The sequence below is a fragment of the Acanthochromis polyacanthus genome, chromosome 23, assembly GCF_021347895.1.
Source record: "Acanthochromis polyacanthus isolate Apoly-LR-REF ecotype Palm Island chromosome 23, KAUST_Apoly_ChrSc, whole genome shotgun sequence".
In the NCBI taxonomy this organism is placed as follows: Eukaryota; Metazoa; Chordata; class Actinopteri; family Pomacentridae; genus Acanthochromis; species Acanthochromis polyacanthus.
This window is the reverse complement of record NC_067135.1, coordinates 22788241-22812206: the sequence shown is the minus strand read 5'-3', so window position 1 is coordinate 22812206 and position 23966 is coordinate 22788241. Positions and strand designations below refer to the sequence as shown.

General features: G+C 39.9%; 1 protein-coding gene across 1 annotated transcript in view; it reads right to left on the bottom strand.

Annotated features, from left to right (window-relative positions):
• The window catches only part of shroom4 (shroom family member 4), a 93566-nt gene that overhangs the window by 31562 nt on the left and 38038 nt on the right, over positions 1 to 23966 (bottom strand). Inside the window, 1 exon segment of the mRNA XM_051944185.1 lies at positions 23206 to 23357. Within this exon segment, the coding sequence (XP_051800145.1) occupies positions 23206 to 23357 (152 nt within the window).

Sequence of the window (23966 nt, the reverse complement as noted above, 5' to 3'; positions counted from 1 at the left end):
CTTCATGTTTTCCATCATATGTAAAAGAATAAAGTCAGACACATGAAATTAAAAATTGCTTTCAAACTTACCGGACTCCACAAGTTCAAGCATCCACCGTCAAACTGATCCCAGCATCCCTGACCGCTGGAGCTCAAGTTCAAAGATCTCTCACTTCTCTAATTCCCCTTTCACAAGTTTCACAAGAAGAATCACCGTCTCATAGAATTGACTCTTTTCTCTCGCCCTCAAGCCAGTTGAGGTCTGCAAAGAGAACCGGGTGGTGTCGGGAAGGTGCGAGTCAGAGTCTGAGATCGGACGTCCATCTGAAGAAGTGAAGTAGGTGGCAGGTTCTGACCAAGACGGAAAAACCAAGTGATGATCCTCACATCCCCTCTCCCTCCTTTTCCTCTCTTTCTCCTCCCTTGCTCCTCTCGCTGGAAGACAAAACATGGCTATTTCTCCCTCCTGCACTCTGCATGTCTCTCCCTCCCCTCTCTCTCTCTCCCCTCCATCTCATTCTTTCGCTGCCTCGCTCACCCCCTCTCCGGCAGGATGTGTGAGTCAGTGGGAGAGGAAGTGTTGTGGAGAGCAGATAAAGTAGTGGACGGCTGCTAAAATAATACCCAGAGTTCCACACTGTTATTGTTTGACGAGGGGAAAAAATGCAGAGGTACTTCCTCCTTGCATGTGTGTGTGCGTGTGTGTGTGTGTTGACGTGCACGCCTGTTTGCAGAGCATGAAAAAGAGATCGAAAGAGTAAAGAAAGCAGAGACTGTTGGAGAGACAAGGGGGCTTTTTCACTCTGGCCGAGACGAGAAAAACAAAATGTGGTGAAAGAAGGGGAATGCAAGAAAGGGATGGGAGGTCTGCAGGAGAACAGAGGAGACTGCAGAATAATTACAGACAAACACAATGAGTGAAGGTGATGGATGAACAGGAGAGGAGGGCAGAAAATACTTGAATTTTATCTCTCCTTATCGCTGAGATGTATTTCTTGTCACTTCTCTCACGAGGAATATTATCAAAAATCTACGGCTACTGATAGGAAATAAGGACTTGATGGATTGGAGTCGTTCGCTGGCATTCCCGTAAACATTATCATTCTGAGAATTTAGAAATCAGACACAGGACAATGGGAGGAAAAAATTGTATACACTCACAGGAAATTACTAGGACACCAGCTAACTGTGCAGGTCTTCAAGTTCAGTGTTTTTTTGTACATAATGTACACACCAATCACATACACACGTGGACAAAATTGTTGGTACCCCTCAGTTAAAGAAGGAAAAACCCACAATTCTCACTGAAATCACTTGAAACTCACAAAAGTAACAATAAATAAAAATTTATTGAAAATTAAATAATCAAAATCAGCCATCACTTTTGAATTGTTGATTAACATAATTATTTAAAAAAACAAACTAATGAAATAGGGCTGGACAAAAATGATGGTACCCATAACTTAATATTTTGTTGCACAACCTTTTGAGGCAATCACTGCAATTAAACGATTTCTGTATTTGTCAATGAGCGTTCTGCAGCTGTCAACAGATATTTTGGCCCACTCCTCATGAGCAAACAGCTCCAGTTGTCTCAGGTTTGATGGGTGTCTTCTCCAAATGGCATGTTTCAGCTCCTTCCACATATGTTCAATGGGATTCAGATCTGGGCTCATAGAAGGCCACTTTAGAATAGTCCAACGCTTTTCTCTCAGCCATTCTTGGGTGTTTTTGGCTGTGTGTTTTGGATCGTTGTCCTGTTGGAAGACCCATGACCTGCGACTGAGACCAAGCTTTCTGACACTAGGCAGCACATTTCTCTCCAGAATGCCTTGATAGTCTTCAGATTTCATCGTACCTTGCACACTTTCAAGACACCCTGTGCCAGATGCAGCAAAGCAGCCCCAAAACATTACTGAGCCTCCTCCATGTTTCACCGTAGGGACAGTGTTCTTTTCTTCGTATGCTTGGTTTTTGAGTCTATGAACATAGAGTTGATGTGCCTTACCAAAAGCTCCAGTTTGGTCTCATCTGTCCAAAGGACATTCTCCCAGAAGCTTTGTGGCTTGTCAACATGCATTTTTGCAAATTCCAGTCTCGCTTTTTTATGAGTTTTTTTCAGCAGTGGTGTCCTCCTTGGTCGTCTCCCATGAAGTCCACTTTGGCTCAAACAACGACGAATGGTGCGATCTGACACTGATGTACCTTGGCCTTGGAGTTCACCTTTAATTTCTTTGGAGGTTGCTCTGGGCTCTTTGGATACAATTCCAACGATCCGTCTCTTCAATTTGTCATCAATTTTCCTCTTGCGGCCACGTCCAGGGAGGTTGGCTACTGTCCCGTGGGTCTTGAACTTCTGAATAATATGAGCCACTGTTGTCACAGGAACTTCAAGCTGTTTAGAGATGGTCTTATAGCCTTTACCTTTAAGATGTTTGTCTATCATTTTTTTTCGGATGTCCTGGGACAATTCTCTCCTTCGCTTTCTGTTGTCCATGTTCAGTGTGGTACACACCTTTTCACCAAACAGCAGGGTGACTACTTGTCTCCCTTTAAATAGGCAGACTGACTGATTATGAGTTTGGAAACACCTGTGATGTCAATTAAATGACACACCTGAGTTAATCATGTCACTCTGGTCAAATAGTTTTCAATCTTTTATAGAGGTACCATCATTTTTGTCCAGCCCTGTTTCATTAGTTTGTTTTTTTAAATAATTATGTTAATCAACAATTCAAAAGTAATGGCTGTTTTTGATTATTTAATTTTCAATAAATTTTTATTTATTGTTACTTTTGTGAGTTTCAAGTGATTTCAGAGAGAATTGTGGGTTTTTCCTTCTTTAACTGAGGGGTACCAACAATTTTGTCCACGTGTGTAAAAACCCCGACGTTAGCAGCAGATCTACGTATTAAGTCCTGGCAATTGCAAGATGGAGACAGAAATTGGGAGACGTCAATACATGAACTCCTGTATTTTTGAACGTTTGGAACGAGGCAGGAAGTGTTATCCTGCTGAGAGCGGCTGGCCACAGCCATCAGGGAATACCGTGAACGAGTGTCTGTGGTCTGCAGCCATGTTTAGGTGTCAAATTAAAGCCCACATGACTGCAGGACTCAAGGTTTCCCAGCAGAACGCTGCCTAGAGCATCACTTGTCTTTCCCACAGTGCAATCTGTCTGCTGCCCTTGTAAACCGTGCATGTGGCCGGCCACATGATGTAAATAAAAACATGATTCATCAGGAGAAACCACCATCTTCTGTCGCTTCACGGTCCAGTTCTGGCTCAGTTGACCAGACTGCAGCAAACTGTGATGCTCTGTGGGATTTGACAGCTTCGTGCCAAGAAAATGTGTTGTAGTTTGGAAAATGATGGAATCAAATTATTGTTTATCAAGTGGTTCAGTGCTTAGCACCATCGCCTTGCAGCTAGGAGGTCCCCAGTCCATGTCCCCACCTTCCTGGGATCTTTCTGCATGGAGTTTTCATGTTCTCCCTGTGCACGGTGAGTTTTTTATGGGTTCTCCGGCTTCCTCCCACAGTCCAAAACATGTTCATGGCTGAGAAAGGCTCCAGCCCCCTACGACCCTAATGAGGACTAAGCAGTGTACAGATAACAGATGGATGGATGTCTTTAGGATTATTTTACTGTATTTCAGTTTGTGCAGTCTCATGTCAAACTTGTAGAGAGACGACTTCACTGTCTTCAAATGAAAACACTGACCAGCTTCAAATGTTAACACTGTGTGACGCGAGAAATGTAGAAAAAGATCCATCTATCCATCCATTATCTATTAATCCTCTGGGACTGGAGTCTATCAGAGCTGACTTGGGGTAAAGGCAGAAGACACTCTGGACAGGTCACCAGTCTGTCACAGGGCTATGTATAGAGACAAACAACCACACTCATGCACAGAGAGAACATGCAAACTCCATGCAGAAAGATCCCAGGCCGGGATACAAACCAGGGATCTTCTAACTGCAAGGCGACGGTGCTAACCACTGTGCAACCCCTGTAGAAAAAGATCCATTACCTATACACCGCTTACTCCTCAGTTGGGCCGCAGGGGGCTGGAGTCTATCCCAGCTGACTTAGGATGAAGGCAGAAGACACCTGGACAGGTAGCAGTCTATCACAGGACTACATATAGAGACAAACAGTGACACTCACATTCACACCTACGGACAATTTAGAGTGACCAATTAAATGTAGAAAAGGATGTTTAAGCAAATTACCATCTTTGGATACTACATAATGTTGCAGTGTGTCCAACTCATGAATTTAATATTTATTACCATCAGCTGATAAAATCTGCATGTGACACTTTGATGTTTTGAGTAAGAATTCTTTATCAACATCACAATTCCCTCAATATTTTGACCAGACTTCAAGTGTGCAGAGCAGAGACGTAGAGGTGTGAGTGTCCGACATTAACAGTGTTAAAGTTTAACCCACCACACAGCGGCAGACACTTAATAACATGCGGCCCTCAGCGGGCTTCAAAGGATTTCCTGGAGACTTGTATCTCCTGTAGACTCCACCGCAGTGTGTGTGTTGTGTACATGCATGTGAGCAGATTCTTTACATTCCCTGTCTACTCTTTAAGGGTGAGGGGTTAACTATGCTAGAAAGCCTAAACAACCTCACCCCCTCCCCTCCATCCCTTTGTGTTGGCCTGATTAGGATCTATTTGTTTGCTTTATGGGCATCTGCATGCAATCAGACCCCTGTTTGTTTGCCTTGTAGGCCCACATCCAACCTGACTATGGATTTCTGGGTGACACACACGCGCGCGCTGACATGCATCTACTGCAAGGGTTAAACACACACAGTTTTAACATACCAGGTAATCAGTGCAGTGAAACTAGGCCCATAGCAGAGGTTGATGGCAGGAAGGGTGAAGTCCAGTTTAGCACAATGCGCTGTTTGTTGAAAGCCTACATTGTGTTGTGTGTGTGTGTGTGTGTGTGTGTGTGTGTGTGTGTGTGTGTGTGTGTGTGTGTGTGTGTGTGTGTGTGTGTGTGTGTGTATGTAATCAGCCAAGTATTGCTATTTACCACATCCAACGAAAATTTGATGCAATTTTTAAAAAAAAATGTGCGGGCTAGCTAAAATGAGCTCCTTTCAGTCAACAAATTTAATTTAAACTTAAATATCTTAAACTAATGATTCCAGGAGCTTTATACGATGTACTGGAATGGCATCGGCATCAGGAGTGTAACCGATGGAGAGAAAAGCAGCCTCACCAACTGACTGATCAAGAACCTGCCCAACTGCTGTGTGGTCCATCAGGATGACTTCTTCAAGCCCCAAGATCAGATTGAAGTTGGTGAAGATGGCTTTAAGCAGTACGACGTTATCACTGCTCTGGACATGGACGCCATGATGAGTAGGATCTACGCATGGCTGGAGAACCCGGTGAAGTTTGAGAAGTCTCATGGCGTTAATAACACCCTGGACACAGAGATGGTCCTGAAGTCCGACCACAAGGAGGAGGAGGAGACTCACATCCTCATTGTGGAGGCCTTCCTGCTTCACACCTGCAGGCCTTTGATGGACGTACTAAACCAACGTTACTTTATTTCCATCTCATATGAAGAGGTGCTCTAGGAAGTAGACCCTCCCCTGTATGTTCGATGGCCACGTCTGGTCTACGTATTTGCAACACAAGAAATGTTTATTGTTCAATATATTTATTGTAGAGTAAATAATTGCAGATAAAGGGAAAAATTAACCATTTTCCCCTTCATCTGCACAGGTATTTACTCTTTTTATTGATTCCCAACAAGTTAAACTAGCTTTAAAATGTGCTATTTTGGCTTTGATGCCCCTCTCAATGTCCTGCTCACAGCTCTATCTGATGACTAGAAAAATGCAGGTACAAAATTAATATTCATTTGGTCCATAATATAACAAATAAGTCTTTAAACTCTCAACAGAAAACATAACTCTTATGTTTTACAAAAAAGCCAGTATTCTTAAATGTACACAATCTTTAGAAGAGTCTGTGTTTTTAAGATGGATTCATTTTGTAACTGTAACAAAAAAAGAAATCCATCACGGAAAACCGGAGCAGTAAAAAGATATAAATGGAATACTATGTTGTAGAAACAATAAACACTCTGATATTTTACAAACTCTGTACTAAATTAAATTATACAATTAGAAAAATACCATGAAATCGCATTTATTTATGACAATTCCTTGAAAAACTGTCCATGTGACGACTAACGGCCAATCAACACTGATGAATAAACATTAACAAGAAATCTCTTTTACTTAAACAGAAGCAAAACATAAATTAAGAAATGCCTTTCAACAGAGTTCTGTGGCTGAATCAATGGAAGGAGCTGAATTATCAGTTCAAGCATGGTGGTAAAAACAGCAGAAAGCGTCAGTAAGGACCCACCTAAACTGTCAGCTTTTGTGTTCCAGTCCATGCATATAACAATGACTGGAATAAGGAAGCAAACACGAGAAAACAACCACATTAAGTGTCTTTTAAGAACTAATTAACTGTGGCAAGTTTCTAAAGTTCTTCTGCATCAACTACTGACCAGACATCCTGCTGTTCAAACACTTGTCGCTTGTAAAGTGAAAAAAAAAATTGTTTTTTTTCCGCACAGACAGTGAAAGACACTAAACACAATGACAATGTCTCATGAAGAGTTCCTGTTTAAATTCAGATTTTTTACTGTGGTACATCATGTTACAGCACAACTCTCACATAAATCGGGTTTTCCTGGTTTCCTAAGGGTGACAAATACTCTGTGCATCCGCAAACTATTCCCAGAATCAAATTAGAATGCTTTTCAGAGAATATGATATCATCATCCGCATGTGATTTCTTATCGGGCCCAACAACCTCCTTCTATTTTGAGCGTTTTCGTAATTAAATTAAGCTTTACGTAACATTTTCTGGGTTCAAATTTTCCTTTCTCAGGATCAGCTTACAACTCTCTACTCAATTAGGTGTAAATACAACAGTCAATGATTTTTCTCTTTTATTTCTATACTTTTTGATTTGTTGCTCACCAATATCTTTTTCCCATTGCCCATGCAGTTTCCTAATTTCCATCTCTTTCTTCATGCCATGAATTGCTGCACTGTGAACACAAAATATAAGTAGTTTTCTGCATTGGTTTTGCAAGCATCAGACAAAGTGCCAAATCTCTGGAGTCACCACGATTTACAGGAAGTAGCAAAAAAACAAATAAAATACATAATGTACGCATATGATCTACACTACCATTCAAAAGTTTGGAGTCACTTAAAACTGTCCTTATTTTTGAAAGAATAGCAGTTTTTTCAATGAAGATGACATTAAATGAATCAGAAATCCAGTCTAGCATTGTTAATGTGGTAAATGACTATTCTCGCTGGAAATGTTTGGAATATCTCCATAGGGGTACAGAGGAACATTTCCAGCAACCATCACTCCTGTGTTCTAATGCTACATTGTGTTAGCTAATGGTGTTGAAAGGCTCATTGATGATTAGTAAACCCTTGTGCAATTATGCAAGCACATGAATAAAAGTGCAAGTTTTCATGGAAAACATGAAATTATCTGGGTGACCCCGAACTTTTGAACAGTAGCATAGGTCAACTAATATGAGCTAAGACTAATTTTAGAGCAATTCTGATTAATATAGAGCAACTTTAACTCCTTTAGAGCAACTTCAACTAATATAGAGCAACTTCAAACATGAATTTGACTGGGTGACTCCAAACTTTTGGACATTAGTGCATATTTTTATACTGTGAGGCCACACGTATGTTATTTTAACCAAGTCATCTTCTGCTGCAACACCTTTCAACTGGTTTATCTTTAATAGGGACAATACTCAATGCAAAGTGGGAATTATAGATACGCAAAATTAGATTTTTGTATTTTCCAACACATTTCGGCCAATAATGGCTAATTCATGCACGCATCTTTCTTAGGAGAAGATTTATTAGCCAATATAATGGCCCCTTGTTCGAATGGATTTTCAAAATAAAACGTAGAGCAGTGTGCTGTATTTCATCTGTCACTGCATGCTGATGGACACCAACAAACTCCGACAGCCAACAGAAACCTCAGCCACCTCAGCCGCAGCCTGAGAATTTCATGTTCGCTCCGTTAGCATAGCTTCATAGGTTTGCTTTTGTGTTTTAATCACGTGCACAGCTGTGATTTCTCTCCCCATATGTGTTTTCAGCTTCCCTCTGTCTTTTAACACCACTTCCCAGCTGCTGATGGACGAAACATGAAACGAATAAAAACAGGAGGAATTGAGTGTTACTATCTGATTTAGCTAACATCCTGATTCATGTGTGTGTGTGTGTGTGTGTGTGTGTGTGTGTGTGTGTGTGTGTGTGTGTGTGTGTGTGTGTGTGTGTGTGTGTTAAAGCATCTGAGACGACACCGTCCGTCTGTGTATGTGTACATTCATGTGTGTATTTGTGTTTGTGCGTGTGGAGTCATAGCAGTGTCATGTATCACCGAGTCACAGTTTAATGGGCCAGTTAATAAAATCCAGGCCAGAGGAGACAGATAAACTGTAGTGGACCACACGCATAGAGCTGAGACGCTCTCCCGCTGATACAACACAGCGATACGTCTGAAACTTATCACTATTTTCAACACAAATCAATCTCTTAAACACCGTGTTGTTGAAATCTTGATCTGTAAAATGTCCATAGGCGTCAGTTTAGGGGGGGGACGGTGGGGATGTGTCCCCCCTATTTTTTGTCAGGGGTCATTTTGTCTCCAACACATTCAAATTCTTCACATGTAAGCCATTGTAAACCCAGTTATTTTCAGTAGTATAGAAAATTCCGACGCTCCTGAACGCACCATCCACACTCGGCCGAGAGTTGCACAGACATGCAGCACACCTTCGTGAGGTTAAAAGAAAAACGTGCAGATGCTAAATTTGCGCCCGTGCCAAGTGGAAGCTCCGACCAGAGGCGTGCAGGGGCAAAATTTCGGCCCGGGAGAATTAGTACTATAGCGGCCCACAGACCCCTCAACCCGCATGTGCCGGTAGCTCAACAGGTTGAGCCTCCGCCTTTGGTGCGGTGGTTGTGAGTTCGAGCCCAGCTTGTGGCATTTTGCCGCCGTTCTCTGACATTTTCTCAAAGTGCTGTGGTCTCCATCCCCCCCACTTTTAAAAACAAACTGACGCCCTTGAAAATGTCTCTTTATAATCATTTGTTCCCAAAATTGCAAACACTATACACATATTTTACTCTATTTCACCATAATTCATTCATTTAAAGCTGTGTCAGTCCAACATTTATGCAATAAACAATAAAAATAACACACTAAATAAATAAAAGATAGGGTTGGGAATTGTAAGAAGCTTTCCAAGCTGATGCATGAACCAAAAACAGAAAATTGCTTCCTAAATCAGTATAAATAATTCAGATTTTACCTCTGAAGGTATGCTTACTTCTGCATTACTTTGTTCCAAGGCTTGGTGAAGTACTGCAGTTAAAAAGAAGAAATAAAAAGAAAATCCCCAAGCCTGAAAGCTGACTTGTGTCACTCACTTTGCAGTAATTAGATATACAATAAAGAATAGAACCTGAAATGAAAAGTGGGTTTAACTTGATCCATGCATCTGTGCCCAATCTTGTCGTAGCATTGCAATAAAATGTACTTTTAGTGATAATATTTCAGTTCATAATATGTCTGCATCGTACATATTAAGGAATTAGACTGAACTCAATTAACTGGGAGGGCTTAATAGGTGCCCCAGGCTATTTTTTTGCATCAGGACTCTTATTTTGTAAATGTTTGACAGTGACTTTGATCAAGCCAGCCCACATACCACTCTTGCATACTCTGAGTTGAGTCATACTGCCGTAACCCAAGCGTCTATTTCTACTTTCTGTCGCAACTATCAGCATGATGGAAACTTTTCAAAATCAGGGCAGGACTTTTTGTGCATTCAGCCAGTTTCATAAACTCACTCCTTCATCCCTCAGGCTTCCACGGACCCCCGTTTCAGAAGAAGCCACCAGTGTTTCATTCGAAACAACATCACGACTGAAATCGTTTACAGTCGGGGTCCTAATCAGAGCCAGAGCAGTATATGTGCTGTGTATGTGTGTGTGTGTGTGTGTGTGTGTGTGTGTGTGTGTGTGTGTGTGTGTGTGTGTGAGGAAGAGGTCTTGAGGAATCCCAGGAATGTCTATTGTTCAGTTTGGGACGAAGTGATGGGGGGCAGACTATTGTGTTTCATGGTTCTTGGCACCGCAGACCTCAGTCTTGCCCTGGTCTCCAGGGACCATATGGTACAAAAATCCAAACAACGGGATGTGCGTGTGTGTGCGTGTGTGTGTGTTTGTCTGCACACTTTTTTCTTTCGCCATCCATCTGTCTGTGGTAAAATTCCAAACAATCAGATGACTGTGTGTGTGTGTGCATGTGTGTACCTGCATGTGTGTTATATGTCAGGGCCCGGCGATCTCTTTCTGACAGTCTGAAACAAACATCTACTCTTAAGAAAACCCAAAGATAAAACTGAAACCAAAAGAGCGACTCGGCATACAGACAGAGGACCTGGACTGTCGAGAGGCCAAACTGTGATCCAGGAAAAATGAAAACAAATGTTTCAAGTGAACACCAACAAACAAACTGTGAAATGGAGCTGCGCTGCTGAAGCAGTCGGCCTCCAGGGCAGATTACAGAAGAGCTAGTAGAGCATTTTAAGGAGGTAAGGAATGTCTTGACTTAAGACTCTGCTGATGGACTAAATGAAAATGAAACATCTAGACTTCACTGGAATTGATGAGATGGATTAAGTTTGTAACTAAGACAGGGAATCGCCAACACTGGTGCTAATACTACCGGTAAATAAAATACCCGCTTAAATGTCACTCTGTCGAAGCGATGGAGCTGTTTGATGCTACACATTTTATACACATGCACAAAAATGGACAAAAAAAACCCAGAAAGAAGAAAGGAGGGACTGCTAAAAAGGCAACATTTTTATAATTAATCATTTATTTGAGTTATTTTCTGAGCAAGAATGACAAAAACATGCCATTTCTATCACTCTTTATGTGATTATAAACTCATTATCTGTGCTTATTCAGGCAAACTAAGGCCCCGAAAAGGTATTAACATGGGTTTTGTTTGGTGTTATTACATTTTTTATTGACTCAAATAACTAATATAGCAATACATAATGAAAATAAAGGAGACTAACCATAATAGAACCAGCAGATGGCAGCTTGGTGTCAGCTGGATAAAACTGATGAGCACAAATTAAACCAAACGTGAGAACAGGAAGTGTAACCAGCGTAAGCAGTGTCGGTCAAATAATAAAGCAACAACACAACATAAGTAAGAGCCTAGTTTATTTCATTTCTATAAATTCCTCTACAGTGCACCCAACTAAGCTTTTCTATAAATTTAAATAAAATAAAAATAAACTTCTATGCATCATATGTTGTGATTAATTTAACTGATTTAAGCTGAAAAGTGCCCCTAGCTGACTGTTTTTCAGCCTAGTCAACAACACAAATTCTTGAGCAGTTCTGTCAGAGAGCAGAGCTGAGAAAGCCATTTATGTAATTACAGACAAACTATGTGTAAAACGCAGATTTAGGAAGTTAAAAGTCTGTTATGAAGGGATTTTTTCCCCTTACATGGCTGAAACCTTCATTAGTTGCTGCAGCACACTTCACTGTGACCAAGACTTAGAATCAGTACAAAAATGTGTCCTTATCTTGATAAACAAAGACTTTTTCTACCATTACATCACTTTCTTCATTAAAACAAAGAAACCAAGGTTCTCTAATATCTAATCTTTCAACAGAAGCAGCTGCACAGGAGCTGGTGTTGCTAATTTTTAATTAAAATCAGTAACTATCCAACTAAGTAAACAAGATTGCAGTTAGCAATTCAAGGCCAAGCCGAGTCTAAAATCCTGACTTTGGAACTGAAGCTGCAAAAGAAATGTTTCCTGTGTCACATATCTCACAGAAACCGATGATTCAAATAAATACAGAACAGAAGCTGACTATTTTCCAGCTGGATAACAAGAACAATAACAGTGATTCCTTCATGTCTGTTCTCACAAAGATGAATGGGATCATGTTCACATCCGAGCGTCAAAACATGCCGATGTTTCATGTCACCTTAATACCTACAAAAACTTATATCAATTTTTTTCTCTTCACCCACTTTCCCCGTTTCTATTCTTTCATCTCGTCTTCCTCCTCCCAGCCCGGCCTTCAACAAAAACAAATGTTTAGTTACTGTGGATCGCAGATGACAGGCCGAGCAACGATCAAAGAATTTTGTCATAAACATCGAACCTGATGTTAGCCTCTCTTGTAATGATCATTTTAATTTCCTTATGCATCTTGCTGCCACATAAGTCAACATCCTTCTGTTTTCTCGTCCTCTAATCTGACAGGTTTTCTTCACTCAAGGGTTTCTTTATTTGGAGTTGCTGCTGAACTTGAGAAAGCGGCCTCCAAAGTGAGACTTCCTGTTTGTTGAAAAGGCAGAGCTCAGGTCTTGAGTGACAAACTGATGACAGAATGCCAAACATAAAACAGATGGATATGGAGGAATAAAACTGAATTGGTTTGAAGAAGTTTGCAGTGATTTTGAACTGAGATTTGGACAGTTACATGCAGTACAGTTATGGCTACAGACTCTTTATTGTTATATTAGTAGTCTAATTCCGTTGCCAAAAAAATAGACAATACGTACAAGTTAAAGACGAATGTGACTGACATTATTCTATTCTATTTACCTCCAGATTGTCTGTAGAGATGGTATAATGCTGTTACTGAAAAATTCCTGAACCATGGCTTTATATTTGAGTTATTTCTTTCACTCTTTTTATTGTGCATCTACTTGCAACATCTTGCATGGATCCAGAAGAGAAACAGAGATATGTCATTAATTGTGTTCAATAAACACAGAAGAGCAGATTTTAATTTCAGGAATGAATTTGAGTTATTGAAAACAACAGAAGTTGAGGAAAACAATCAAAATATAGGACTAATATTACAAATTTAGCTGACTAATTGTGCAAAACCTGTCAAAAATTCTTCTGTTTGCTCATATTTTTACTGGTGTTGTCCTCCATATTTGGTTATCAAAACTCTACATATTTATATTGAATCTGCACAGAACTGCACGACATTTTTTGTGTATTTCTCTTATGTTCTCTTATGTTTCATTTACTGTAAATTAGTGAAATATATCAAGATTAAAGATAGAAACAAGAAAAGCACTCAGAGAGCACAGTACTCCGCTCAGTCGTATCATTCCCGACAAAGGAAATCTTGAAAAAATTTGTGGCACAAATCATAGCCAACATAGAATATGTCCATTTAATATAGATATACCCATAAACAAAATAACCTTGTGCTGAGCACAGGCGTGTTATGCATGTGTACGGTATGTATGGATACTGAATCACATTACCTAAATATGTAGCAGGCGACGGGAATTGATGGGACTTGGAAACACCCCCCACAATTTAGTCAACTGTTCCTTGTATCATTTCCAGGTCCACAGAGGTGGATGTGTAGTAGGATCACAATCATGTGATCGTCAGCAGGCAGCTGATGTCGTGTTCACTTGTTGTCACAGTTAGTGACGCCATGCTGTCATTTCACAATGATACAGAAATCTTTAGCAAATCTGTGGATCCAGACTATAAGCTGCATCACTGCCAAAATCTAATCACTTGGTCCTTGTGTCATTTCTGACCTGCCCTGAAAATTTCATCCAAATCCGTTAGTCAGTTTTTGAGTGATGTTGCTAACAGACAGACAGACAGACAAAATAGACAAACAAATGTACGCTGATCCTCACAAAGTCCGCTGCATTGCCTGGCAGAGTAATAACAGAAAAATGCATAAATTTCTGTAAGATATGGCAAAAAAGACTCATTGTCTTTACTGAAACAGACTTATGTCTACTGTTGTGTCAGGTCACCTCTCAAAGTCCCATCAAACTTTTACAAATGTTAGTGTCACATTACTGTGATTATGGCCTGCACATGCAACACAAACACGCACACAAATGTACACCTGCGTGTAAACAGCAGCTTCCTATTCCATCAGCGGCTGTAAATACACTGTTTAGTCTTTGTTCACTTCCCATTAAAGCACATATGAATACGAAATTTCGCCAACGCATTAGATCCAAGCTGGACAGGAAACTCTGGGAAGAACAGGATGTGATGCAAAAGTCAAAGAATGTCCTGCCGCCTCTTCAACGGCTGCCCACTGAGGGAAACTGACACACACACACATTCACGCAGCACAGTCACATCTAACAAAAGGTCTGTGAAAACAGGAAGTACTATAGGAGAAACATTTCCAGGTCGAACCAACAAAACATCCCTGTGCTGACATTCTTTCCCTTCCAGAAATACACTGGAAAAACCAGTGCTCACTTAAAAACACCTCAAAATATGTAAGGAGATAAAAATACACTGCGGTGACAGAAGTCTGAAAATGAGAGCAGAAAGGGCTGAAAGGTCACGCTGGCTGGCTAACATGAAAGGGAAAAGTTTGCTTATCGGAGATTACAGAAACTGAAAATGCTCTTTTGTGCCATTGTGCCATAAATGTGTGAATGAGTTCTTCTTTTGATTTTATGTGTTTCTCCCTGTGGGGGGTTTCTTCATCCCTCTGTGAAACGACAGACAAGGCAAGAAATTTATGCATTTTATGAGCTAAGATGGTGCCTAATGAAGGAATCAACTAAAGCTACGGACAAGACACAAGGTCCAATAAGTGAAGAGTTTGCTAACGCAGGGTTGTGTGTTTACCTTACAAGATAATAAATGCCACACATGTGCTGCAAATACTAGCTTTCTATGCTAACGTATACCAAATTTAGGCTAATAAGGCATGCAACCAAGATTCTCTCTGCATAAATTTTGTGTATTTTATAAGTTAAGTTAGTGTCAAACGAAGGAATCACCGAAAGTTATTCACAAGACACAAGGTCCAATAAGTGCACAGTTTTCTAATGCTTGGTTATGTGTTTACTTTGCTAGATAATGAGTCCTAAATGTCACATGTGCTGCAAAAACTAGCTTTCTATGCTAATGTATACCAAATTTAGGCTAATAAGGCAGACAACCAAGATTCTCTACAAAAATGTTATATATTTTATGAGTTAAGATGGCGCCTAAAGAAGTAATCAACTAAAGCTACTCACACACGCAAGGTCCAGTAAGTGCAGTTTGTTCATGCTTGGTTGTGTGTATACTTTACAAGATAATGAGTCATAAATGTCACATATGTGCCACAAATACTAGCTTTCTACGCTTATATATATCGAATTTAGGCTAATAAGGCAGTCAATCAAGATTCTCCGCAAAAATTTATTGTATTTTAAGCGTTAAAACGGTGCCTAATGAAGAAATCAACTAAAGCTACTCACAAGACACAATGTCTAATAAGCGCATAGTTTGCTAATGCTGGGCTGTGTGTATACTTTACAAGATAATGAGTCATATATGCCACATATGCTAATTTATACCAAATTTAGGCTAATAATGCAGCCAACTGAGGTTCTCCGCAAAATAAAGAGTATTCTTTGAGCTAAGATGGCGCCTAATGAAGAAATCAACTGAAGTTACTCACAAGACAGAAGATCCAGTAAGTGCACAGTTTGCTATTGCTTGGTGATGTGTTTACTTTACAAGATAATGAGTCATAAGCGCCAAATATGTGCTGCAAATACTAGCTTTCTATGCTAACGTAGAATGAATTTCAGCTGGTTATTTTAATACATAACATGAATCTGTTCATTTTTTGTTTGTGTTTCTGGTTTACGAAGTCCTTAAACTGCGTCACTTGCTGGCATCCGCCTTCTCCAATAAAGCTCGAGCTTACTTAAAACCATCTTCAGTTTGTGTTGTTTTGCTGCCGTCAACATTCACAGCATTCTTCAAGACAGTGGATGTCTTAATTAGCAGAAAAATACAACACTAGTTAACAGCAGTGTGGGTCCTTTTCACCCTCAGTCGGCTTGTTAAAATGCCTGTAAAGCATCACCCCAATGTAAAACCTAAACTGGACCCAAACACTCTGCTGGCCTACCCTCCACTAAACTGCTGGGTTGGCCAGTAAATTCCTGTGGTTTGCCAAATTTAGCCTGCAGGCCTTCCTTTGGACCGCTCGTCTTTCAGCAGTACAGGACAATGCAGCAAGTCTGAATTAAAAATACTGTATTTAAAGAATGAACAATGGCGCAAAAAAGGCAGGGGAACGATTTAAATCACAAGCATCCTTCCAGAAGCTAACAAACATGAGAATATTATTATTAACGTCAGACACAATGCGCCCTTTTATAAATCAAACACAGCCTCCATGAGCAGAGTTTAGCAGCAAAGTTGCACAAAAGCACCATTTTTAAATCATCTCTCCTCGCCAACTCCACATTTCCTTCCTCTGCGTTTACATCATATAATTAAATCCGCTATGTACATTTTCCCTGCCCGCTCCATCAGCTGAAAAGGCCATTTATTCAGAAGTGCTGCACAGAGGAACCCCAGTGAGTGATTTCCTGATGTTTCCAAGACAAACCTATTGAGTATGAAAGCCTGTGCAGCCCCCTCTCCATCTCAGTTCAGGTCTTTTGGGTTTTAATTGAGCTTAGAATAACAGAAGGGAGCATGCAGGATAATTTCTCACCTTTAATAAAATACATGTACACACACATGTGGAAAGAGAACACGCAGAGTTTTAAAGGATGGAATCAGAATAGAAGCACATGAGAATTAGTTGTACAGATATTTAATAAACTAAATAACTGGCTGAAGTGAACCTAGAGGGTAAAGCAGCTGCATTTTGTCGCTTTTGGTAAAAAAAAATATGAGAATTTGTTTTGCAGGCTTCAGAATCTCCACAAGGAATACTAAACCAGTCTTAAAGTGAGAGAACACTCAGGAAACAGTCAAAATTGAACACAGTTTAACAAAAAATGCCGGTTAATATTAACAAGCAACATTTAAACTACCTTTCAGATGTCCTGAATGTGACTCCCACAGCCTAGCTTATTTTCATTTTCGGGATTAGATGCTGGCAAACCGCTGTGCCGGTTTTACGAGGTGTCATCTGTGAAACTTTCCACCTTGCTGGTTTACATCATCCTGACATCAGGGCAGCTGGAGGGGCGATAATGTACTGTCCAATCCCATGCAAATAGCAAATATCCTGCTTATCATCCTTTCTGTCACTGACGTTGTGATGTCGAAATAAAGTAACATAATAATTATAAAAAATAATAATACATTTTATTTGTATAGTGCTTTTCTGGGCACTCAAAGACACTTTACAAGTAAAAGACAAATCATAAAGCATAAAATAAAGTCTAATGTTGACATAGAAACCATAAAACCTGCAGAACCAGTGCATCGTTCCTGCTCTAAAAGCTCTACAAATGTGTTTTCTACTGAAAAATCCCTGTTTCTCTGGAAAGTCTTAATATTTTTGATCATCATGACTAAACTATGTTTCTTGTAGTTTGAGAATATTTTTAATAAAGAAAAAACTGTCTAAATTCTGTGACAGCAGCTCCTTAAATGTGAACACTTTCTGGTCTCCCTCCTCCTCCGTGACACCAAACCGAAGATCCCTGGACTAAACAAGACATTTTTAAAAAAAACTTAATTTAAAACTAAATTTAAAGAAATTAAAAAACTTACAAAAAAGATTAGATTACAAAAAGATTACAAGTCCAATAACTTGAAAAGCTGAAAACTGACTAAAATGAACATTTTTTTTCTTTTTTAATTAATAAATAATTAAAACTATGCACCTGGAGTCAATGACTCTGCAGTAGAGATGATTATACAATTAGTAGTTAACTCTTCAAATGAATCACTTAATCAGTTTGAGAATACTTCCAATTTAAAAACCATCTAAGTTCTGTGTCTTTATGGTAATAAAAGAGTGAAAGTTCAAGAAAAGTTGGTCCCAATCGCTTTGTTTAGATGAAATATGATGGAAACAGAAGAAAAAATAACAGCAGACTGCCTGTCCAATGAGTTTAAAAGCTGAAAACGGATAAAAATGAGCATTTAGATCAGTTTTTGCAAAAATAAACAATCTAAACTACGCACCTGGGGTCAATGAATTTGCAGCAGGGCATGAGCAACATGAACAGAAAAGTGAGATTTGTTTAAAAGACAACAGGCCCGCGATGATACCTATTCCTTATCTGAAAGGGGCTTTTATGCGAGACAAGATTCTGTTTTTTTTGGTCTGCTATCTGCCATGTCTTGCTTTATGCACAGTGAAACCAAACAAAAGTAAGATGAGTCTACAAACACCAACACTAAGAAACTACACTGTCACCAAGCATGCATCAACTTAAGGACTGTTTACTGCTGAAAAAACAATAAAAGAAGTATTTTTTGGTTGCTCCTTGGGTTGGCACACCTTAACACTCTCTTAAAATAAAAGCTAATAAGAAGCTCCATCCATTCACATGCCATCTCCTTACCAACAGTCCCCCTGTGTTATTAAAAGAGGTGGTAATGACTTCTGGCTTTTGACTAAGGGCTCTTTTCCACTGCTAAAGCTACACAAGAAGAGCCAAGTGTGCAAATGTGGGTGTGTGTTGTCTGGCAGCAGACTCCTACACCTCCTGTTCCGACAGTAATGACCAACTCCAGACTGGCCAACGCTGTGACATGATTGGCAGAGAATTGGGGGGGTCAAAGAGCAGCAGGGTCCCGCCCAACATCGAGCCCGACATCGGTTATTAGTGTCGGTAACTCGTCAATCAAAGTGAGTTCAATTTACATGCGGGTGGCCAGAATAAGAGCGCTCCTGCCAAAAACACAAATAATAGCTCCTTGTGAGTACCGTGTAGAAACACTGATTCATTCACAGAAGTCTGCACAGATTAAAGCCGCTTATGCAGTAACAGGAACCGTCGGCCTTGTTCTTGCAGGTGTTTCGAGTCCAAATTGGATATTTTCCATGTTTTCATCACTCAAGAAAAAGTCACTCAAGAGTTAGGCTGAAAATGTTTAACGATGACTTTATGTAAAGTTATGTAAAAATCAAACAACAAATTAACCCTTAGCTGCACGAATGATTGGATCCTACACTCTTCCACAAGTGGGTCAAAAATGTCCCATATTCGAATCAATGCGTTTTTGTGCCATTTATGTCATTTTGGTTAAAAATATTTAGTATTATTGTTTGTATAATATTTTTGTCAATGCAAGGATAATTTCATGTTTGAAATATGTATATTTCTGACTTTATAACAGCTTAACATAACATTTTGATAATAGAAAAAAACAATATTACACAGAACAGCAATAGAAAAATGTCAACATCCATTTTGTTGACATTGTTCCATTCTTTTCCTTCAAGTTATTGCCTCTTGTATGATATTATCAGTGATGAAAAGCTTCAGGTAGTAATACAAACATTACAGTTTCTTTAAAAATATAAAAGGTAATTAAAAAATTTCAATGTAATAATATCAGAAGCATATTTTTTAAGGAAGAGCTGGAATATGAAATAACAATTTTTTATCACAAAGGATTTAACACACATTTTTAACCCACTTATGCATTGAAGGGTTAAGACAGATTGTCTTAACCCTGCAGAGAGTTACAGTTAATTTCAGCTAACAGCCATTTGGAAAATCTGACTTTTGCTGACTTGGCTACACTAGCTTGTGTACTTATAAATGTAAGCTGCATTGAAAGACTCATTCGTTGAGCAAACATGTATGCAGACTGATGCACTCACACACACAAGCGTTGGGAAACCCCCTTGAAGTCAGACATGCAGTACATACCAGACACTGACACACACAGCGGTGAGATTCTCATAACCAGCAGCATTCCTCGGGCATCTGTCTGGTCAGTCTGAGTGAATGAGAATTTACTGTATACAAATGTGTGGAGATGCCGTTTTGTGCAGCTTCAGACAGGAGCTGCACAAACGGCTGATCTGGTTTCGAGCCCGGAACGAGACGTGTCGCTGCCAAACAGCTGTCTGGGAAGACAAAGCAGTAGTTGTAACAGCCGTAAAATCTTCCACATTGGTTTTACGTCTTATTCAAGTCAGGAATTACGGAAAGCATGAGTGACAGATGAGTTGATAATAACAACAAAACGTACAGAAAAAGTGATTTGTTTCTCTCTCTCATTTAAAACATGCTTTTGGGAAATGTGCTGCACTTCAGCCTTCATCCACTAAGTGGCAACAGCTCAAGGTACAAAGGGGTCTAATTGATTCAGAAACACTTAGAAGACTGAGAACACAACTGAAAGGGAACATCTAAACGCCTCAGTCCTGTTCTATGCATGTGTGTGTGTGTGTGTGTGTGTGTGTGTGTGTGTGTGTGTGTGTGTGTGTGTGTGTGTGTGTGTGTGTGTGTGTGTGTGTGTGTGTGTGTGTGTGTGTACATATATATATACATATACATATACACACACACACACACGGTTCGGTTCTCAGTTAAGAAGAAAAATACCTGCTGATATAAGAGCTGGTATGACTTTCTGGCTGAAGTGTGGACGCGAAGGAACTTCATAACGGGGCTCTATCACCTAAAATAGGAAATATATTTTAATGTAATTGCTTTTTCATAAAAAAACAACGCCATTTAGTTAGGCTCTTGTTTACCAGCATAAATATATTAGTAGGCTAAAAAAAATACACAATATAGTCACTTATCTATAGCAAAGAGCACAGCAATAATGTCAAGTTAATGTAAGCTGACCTTCATAAGTTTAAAACCTCAGTTCTCAACAACGGAGTACGGCCGTAGATCTGCTGCTATGAAAACACCAATGGACTTGGTTATTGCCTTAGCCCATTCTGAATTGCTCAGCAAGGTTTGATGAAATGATGTTGGGAGCATCGTTTGTACAGTTTGCTGTTTTTTCCTAGCAGCGGGGATAGTTACACTTGGATGATGCTTTTTCTAATGTGTGTCTAAGTTTGACGTGTTGCTGGATGCATAGCTGAGGACCGCTTCACAATGTCAGCATACGGCTTTCGTCTTGTCCACTTGTTTTTCTACTTTATCGTACTTCACTGGGAAACCAAAGTGATCCCAAACAGGTGATTTTAATGACGCCAGAGCGTCTTCCAGCTCTAGCTTCTTCTCGTTGTTGCTAGCATTAGCCATGAAGCGCTGCCAGGAGAATAAACGATCCGTCACATCCTGTGGTTCACTGGAAACTTCTACTTGTTTTTAGTTCCGCAATACTGTGCGACTGTGTGAGCCAGAGAAGGTCCACAACAACTGTGGGCACTACGAAGTTTTAGGTTTCACAATTAAAACAATTTTGTACATTGGCCATTCTTAATAGTCTTAAAAATTTTCATTCCATGGTACAACTCTGTACCAAACTGAACGGGCCTGTACCGAACTTTTCAGTACGAACACACACACACACACATACATATATATATATATATATATATATATATATATATATATATATATATATATATATATATATATATATATATAGGCAGTTTTGTGTAAAAGTACACATTTTTATGTCAAAAACTTGTGGCTAATTGGCAGTAAATCCAGAAAATAAACCCATATCTTTTAAAAGTCAACATGATTCAACACTGATTTACATGTGAATATGCTGTTAAAGCTGACTTGAGATCTGTGCAGCAGTTTTGACCCGGTTAAGATGCCAACTGGACTCCGGTTCACCGAATGGAAATGTTCCTGCCGTTAGTTCCGCTTCCAGAGCCAAAAGACCAACAATGGCTCACAAGGTGTGGGGTTGGAGGGAAACTATTTCTCCCCCCGCACTAAGTATGACGTGCAAAACAAGCCTTGAAGCTGCTCTGATCAGAAGTTTAACATTAACAACAAATTTTGTTACATTTTTTGTGGCGACTGAGTTAAAAGATAACTAAGGGTGAAACGCTGCACTCGACACTTTTTATCCAGTTATCCAAAGTGGCCTGAAGCGCTCACAGCTGGGCATCTTCAGAGGAGCGTCTGGCTTTTTCAGACACTTTTTCAGCGATCACCAGAAGCTTTTTTCCACCACAAACTCATTCACACAGACCAAAACACAACCACCCGCTGGGGAACACAGTAGAGGATTATCAGGTGTTGCTCTCAAGAGTTGGTAGAAATCAAAAACAGAGCCAAAAGAGAGAAATTGTTGGATTTGTATGCATCAGGTGGATTGAAACACAACTCCAAATTAGTGCCAATGTCCAAGTGTTTCTACTGCATACACAAAAAAAGACTGCTATTTACGATTTTATACATTTAAGAGGACAATAGTATGTAGATGTTGTGTCCCTAAATGGCCGAAAACAGAGAAAAATTGTTACAAATTTACCATTTTCTTAATCTTTATCAATTTTTTATATCACATACTATTTGAATACATTGCCGATGCACACAATGAAAATGTTTGCCTTACTGCATGTTGTATTTTCAGTTGGGCTGCAAGTGCAAGATTATTTTCAGTTATGGGTATTTTCATATATCATTGCATGGGTTGTGATTTTAAAGTATCTCCAGTGTCATAAAGACAGTATCATCTGCATATAACTATATATATTCTATCTATACTTCAAAAGTTTGGAGTTGAATATTCGGATACCAAAATTAATATCCAGATAGTGCCGTAGCGAACGAATATTCGGATATTCGGGATATTCGGGTCCAGCCCTAGTTGAAAGGCTCATTGATGATTAGAAAACCCTTGTGCTGTTATGGTAGCACATGAATAAAAGTGTGAGTTTTCATGGAAAACATGAAATTGCACTCAGAAGCAATCGTTTAAATGTTTTTGTCAGACTTCACAAATCTCTTAAATATGTAATTCGGCTCATGACTTCTGCAAAAGAAACCCCGGTCGTCTGAGATTTAAAAAGCTCATCAAAGTGATTACGTCAAAGACATTCCCTCCTCCCTACCAATCAGAGTTTATCTGCTTCCACCTCCGACACCCCGGAGGTCAAAGTTGGCTTCCTGTGAAACATTCTGTATCTGACAACGCCGCTTTTATGTGTGTCTGAACGTCTGGCCGGCAGATTCCGAACATTTCTCCTCCCTCACCTTCCTTCCCTTCCCACCGCTGAGTCAAGACAACATCGGTGTCAGTATGAAGAAGAAATAACGTGTCTGTTGCTGGAAGATTCTCACTTTGAAGTGTGTGGATATTTCGCCAGCACTTTAACAAAAACAATGTGATCGAATCCATGCTTACGGCGTGTTTACCTCCTGACTGTGAGCTTCAGTATCCTGTAGGATCCCTTGATGAGGATGAGGGCTTCCTGCCTGCTGCCGTAGAGGGCAGATCCGTTTATGTTGATGAGTTCATCGCCGACTTTCAGCTTCTTGCAGTGGGCGGCCTTCCCTCCATCCTCGATCTGCAGACAAAGACGCGAATTGGTTGAGATGAAAGAGAAAATGTTGGACGGCAAACAGAAGGACATTCAAGTTAAGAAAGAAAAAAACTCATCGTAAGAATAAAAAAGTCACTCAAAGATACATCAGCGCTGCCAAGCCGACTCCTATAAAACCCATTTTTGGAGGCATTTTTGTTAAACTGTCTCCGTCCCCATGGCAACCGCGCCCTAAAGAGCATCTCCAAAACAGCCCGAACCAAACATCCCACAGAAACTCATCACATTCCTCAGTAACAGACTGTGTGTGTGTGTGTGTGTGTGTGTGTGTGTGTGTGTGTGTGTGTGTGTGTGTGTGTGTGTGTGTGTGTGTGTGTGTGTGTGTGTGTTTATGTGTGTTTGGCACAGCGGTGAAGCCTGCGCTGTTAACGCATTGCTGGGATGCTTCTGTGTGTTTTTTAGGCTGCAGAGATGTGAAAAAGTGATGAGTGTGTGGTGCGAGGCTTGAATAAATCACACGAGGAGAAGAAAGGATGAAAGAAATAAAGACGGACAGGAACACACAGATGGAGAGGCTAACTGACCATCTCCCAGACAGGACCACCAACAGGATGGGAATGAAAATGAAAAAGA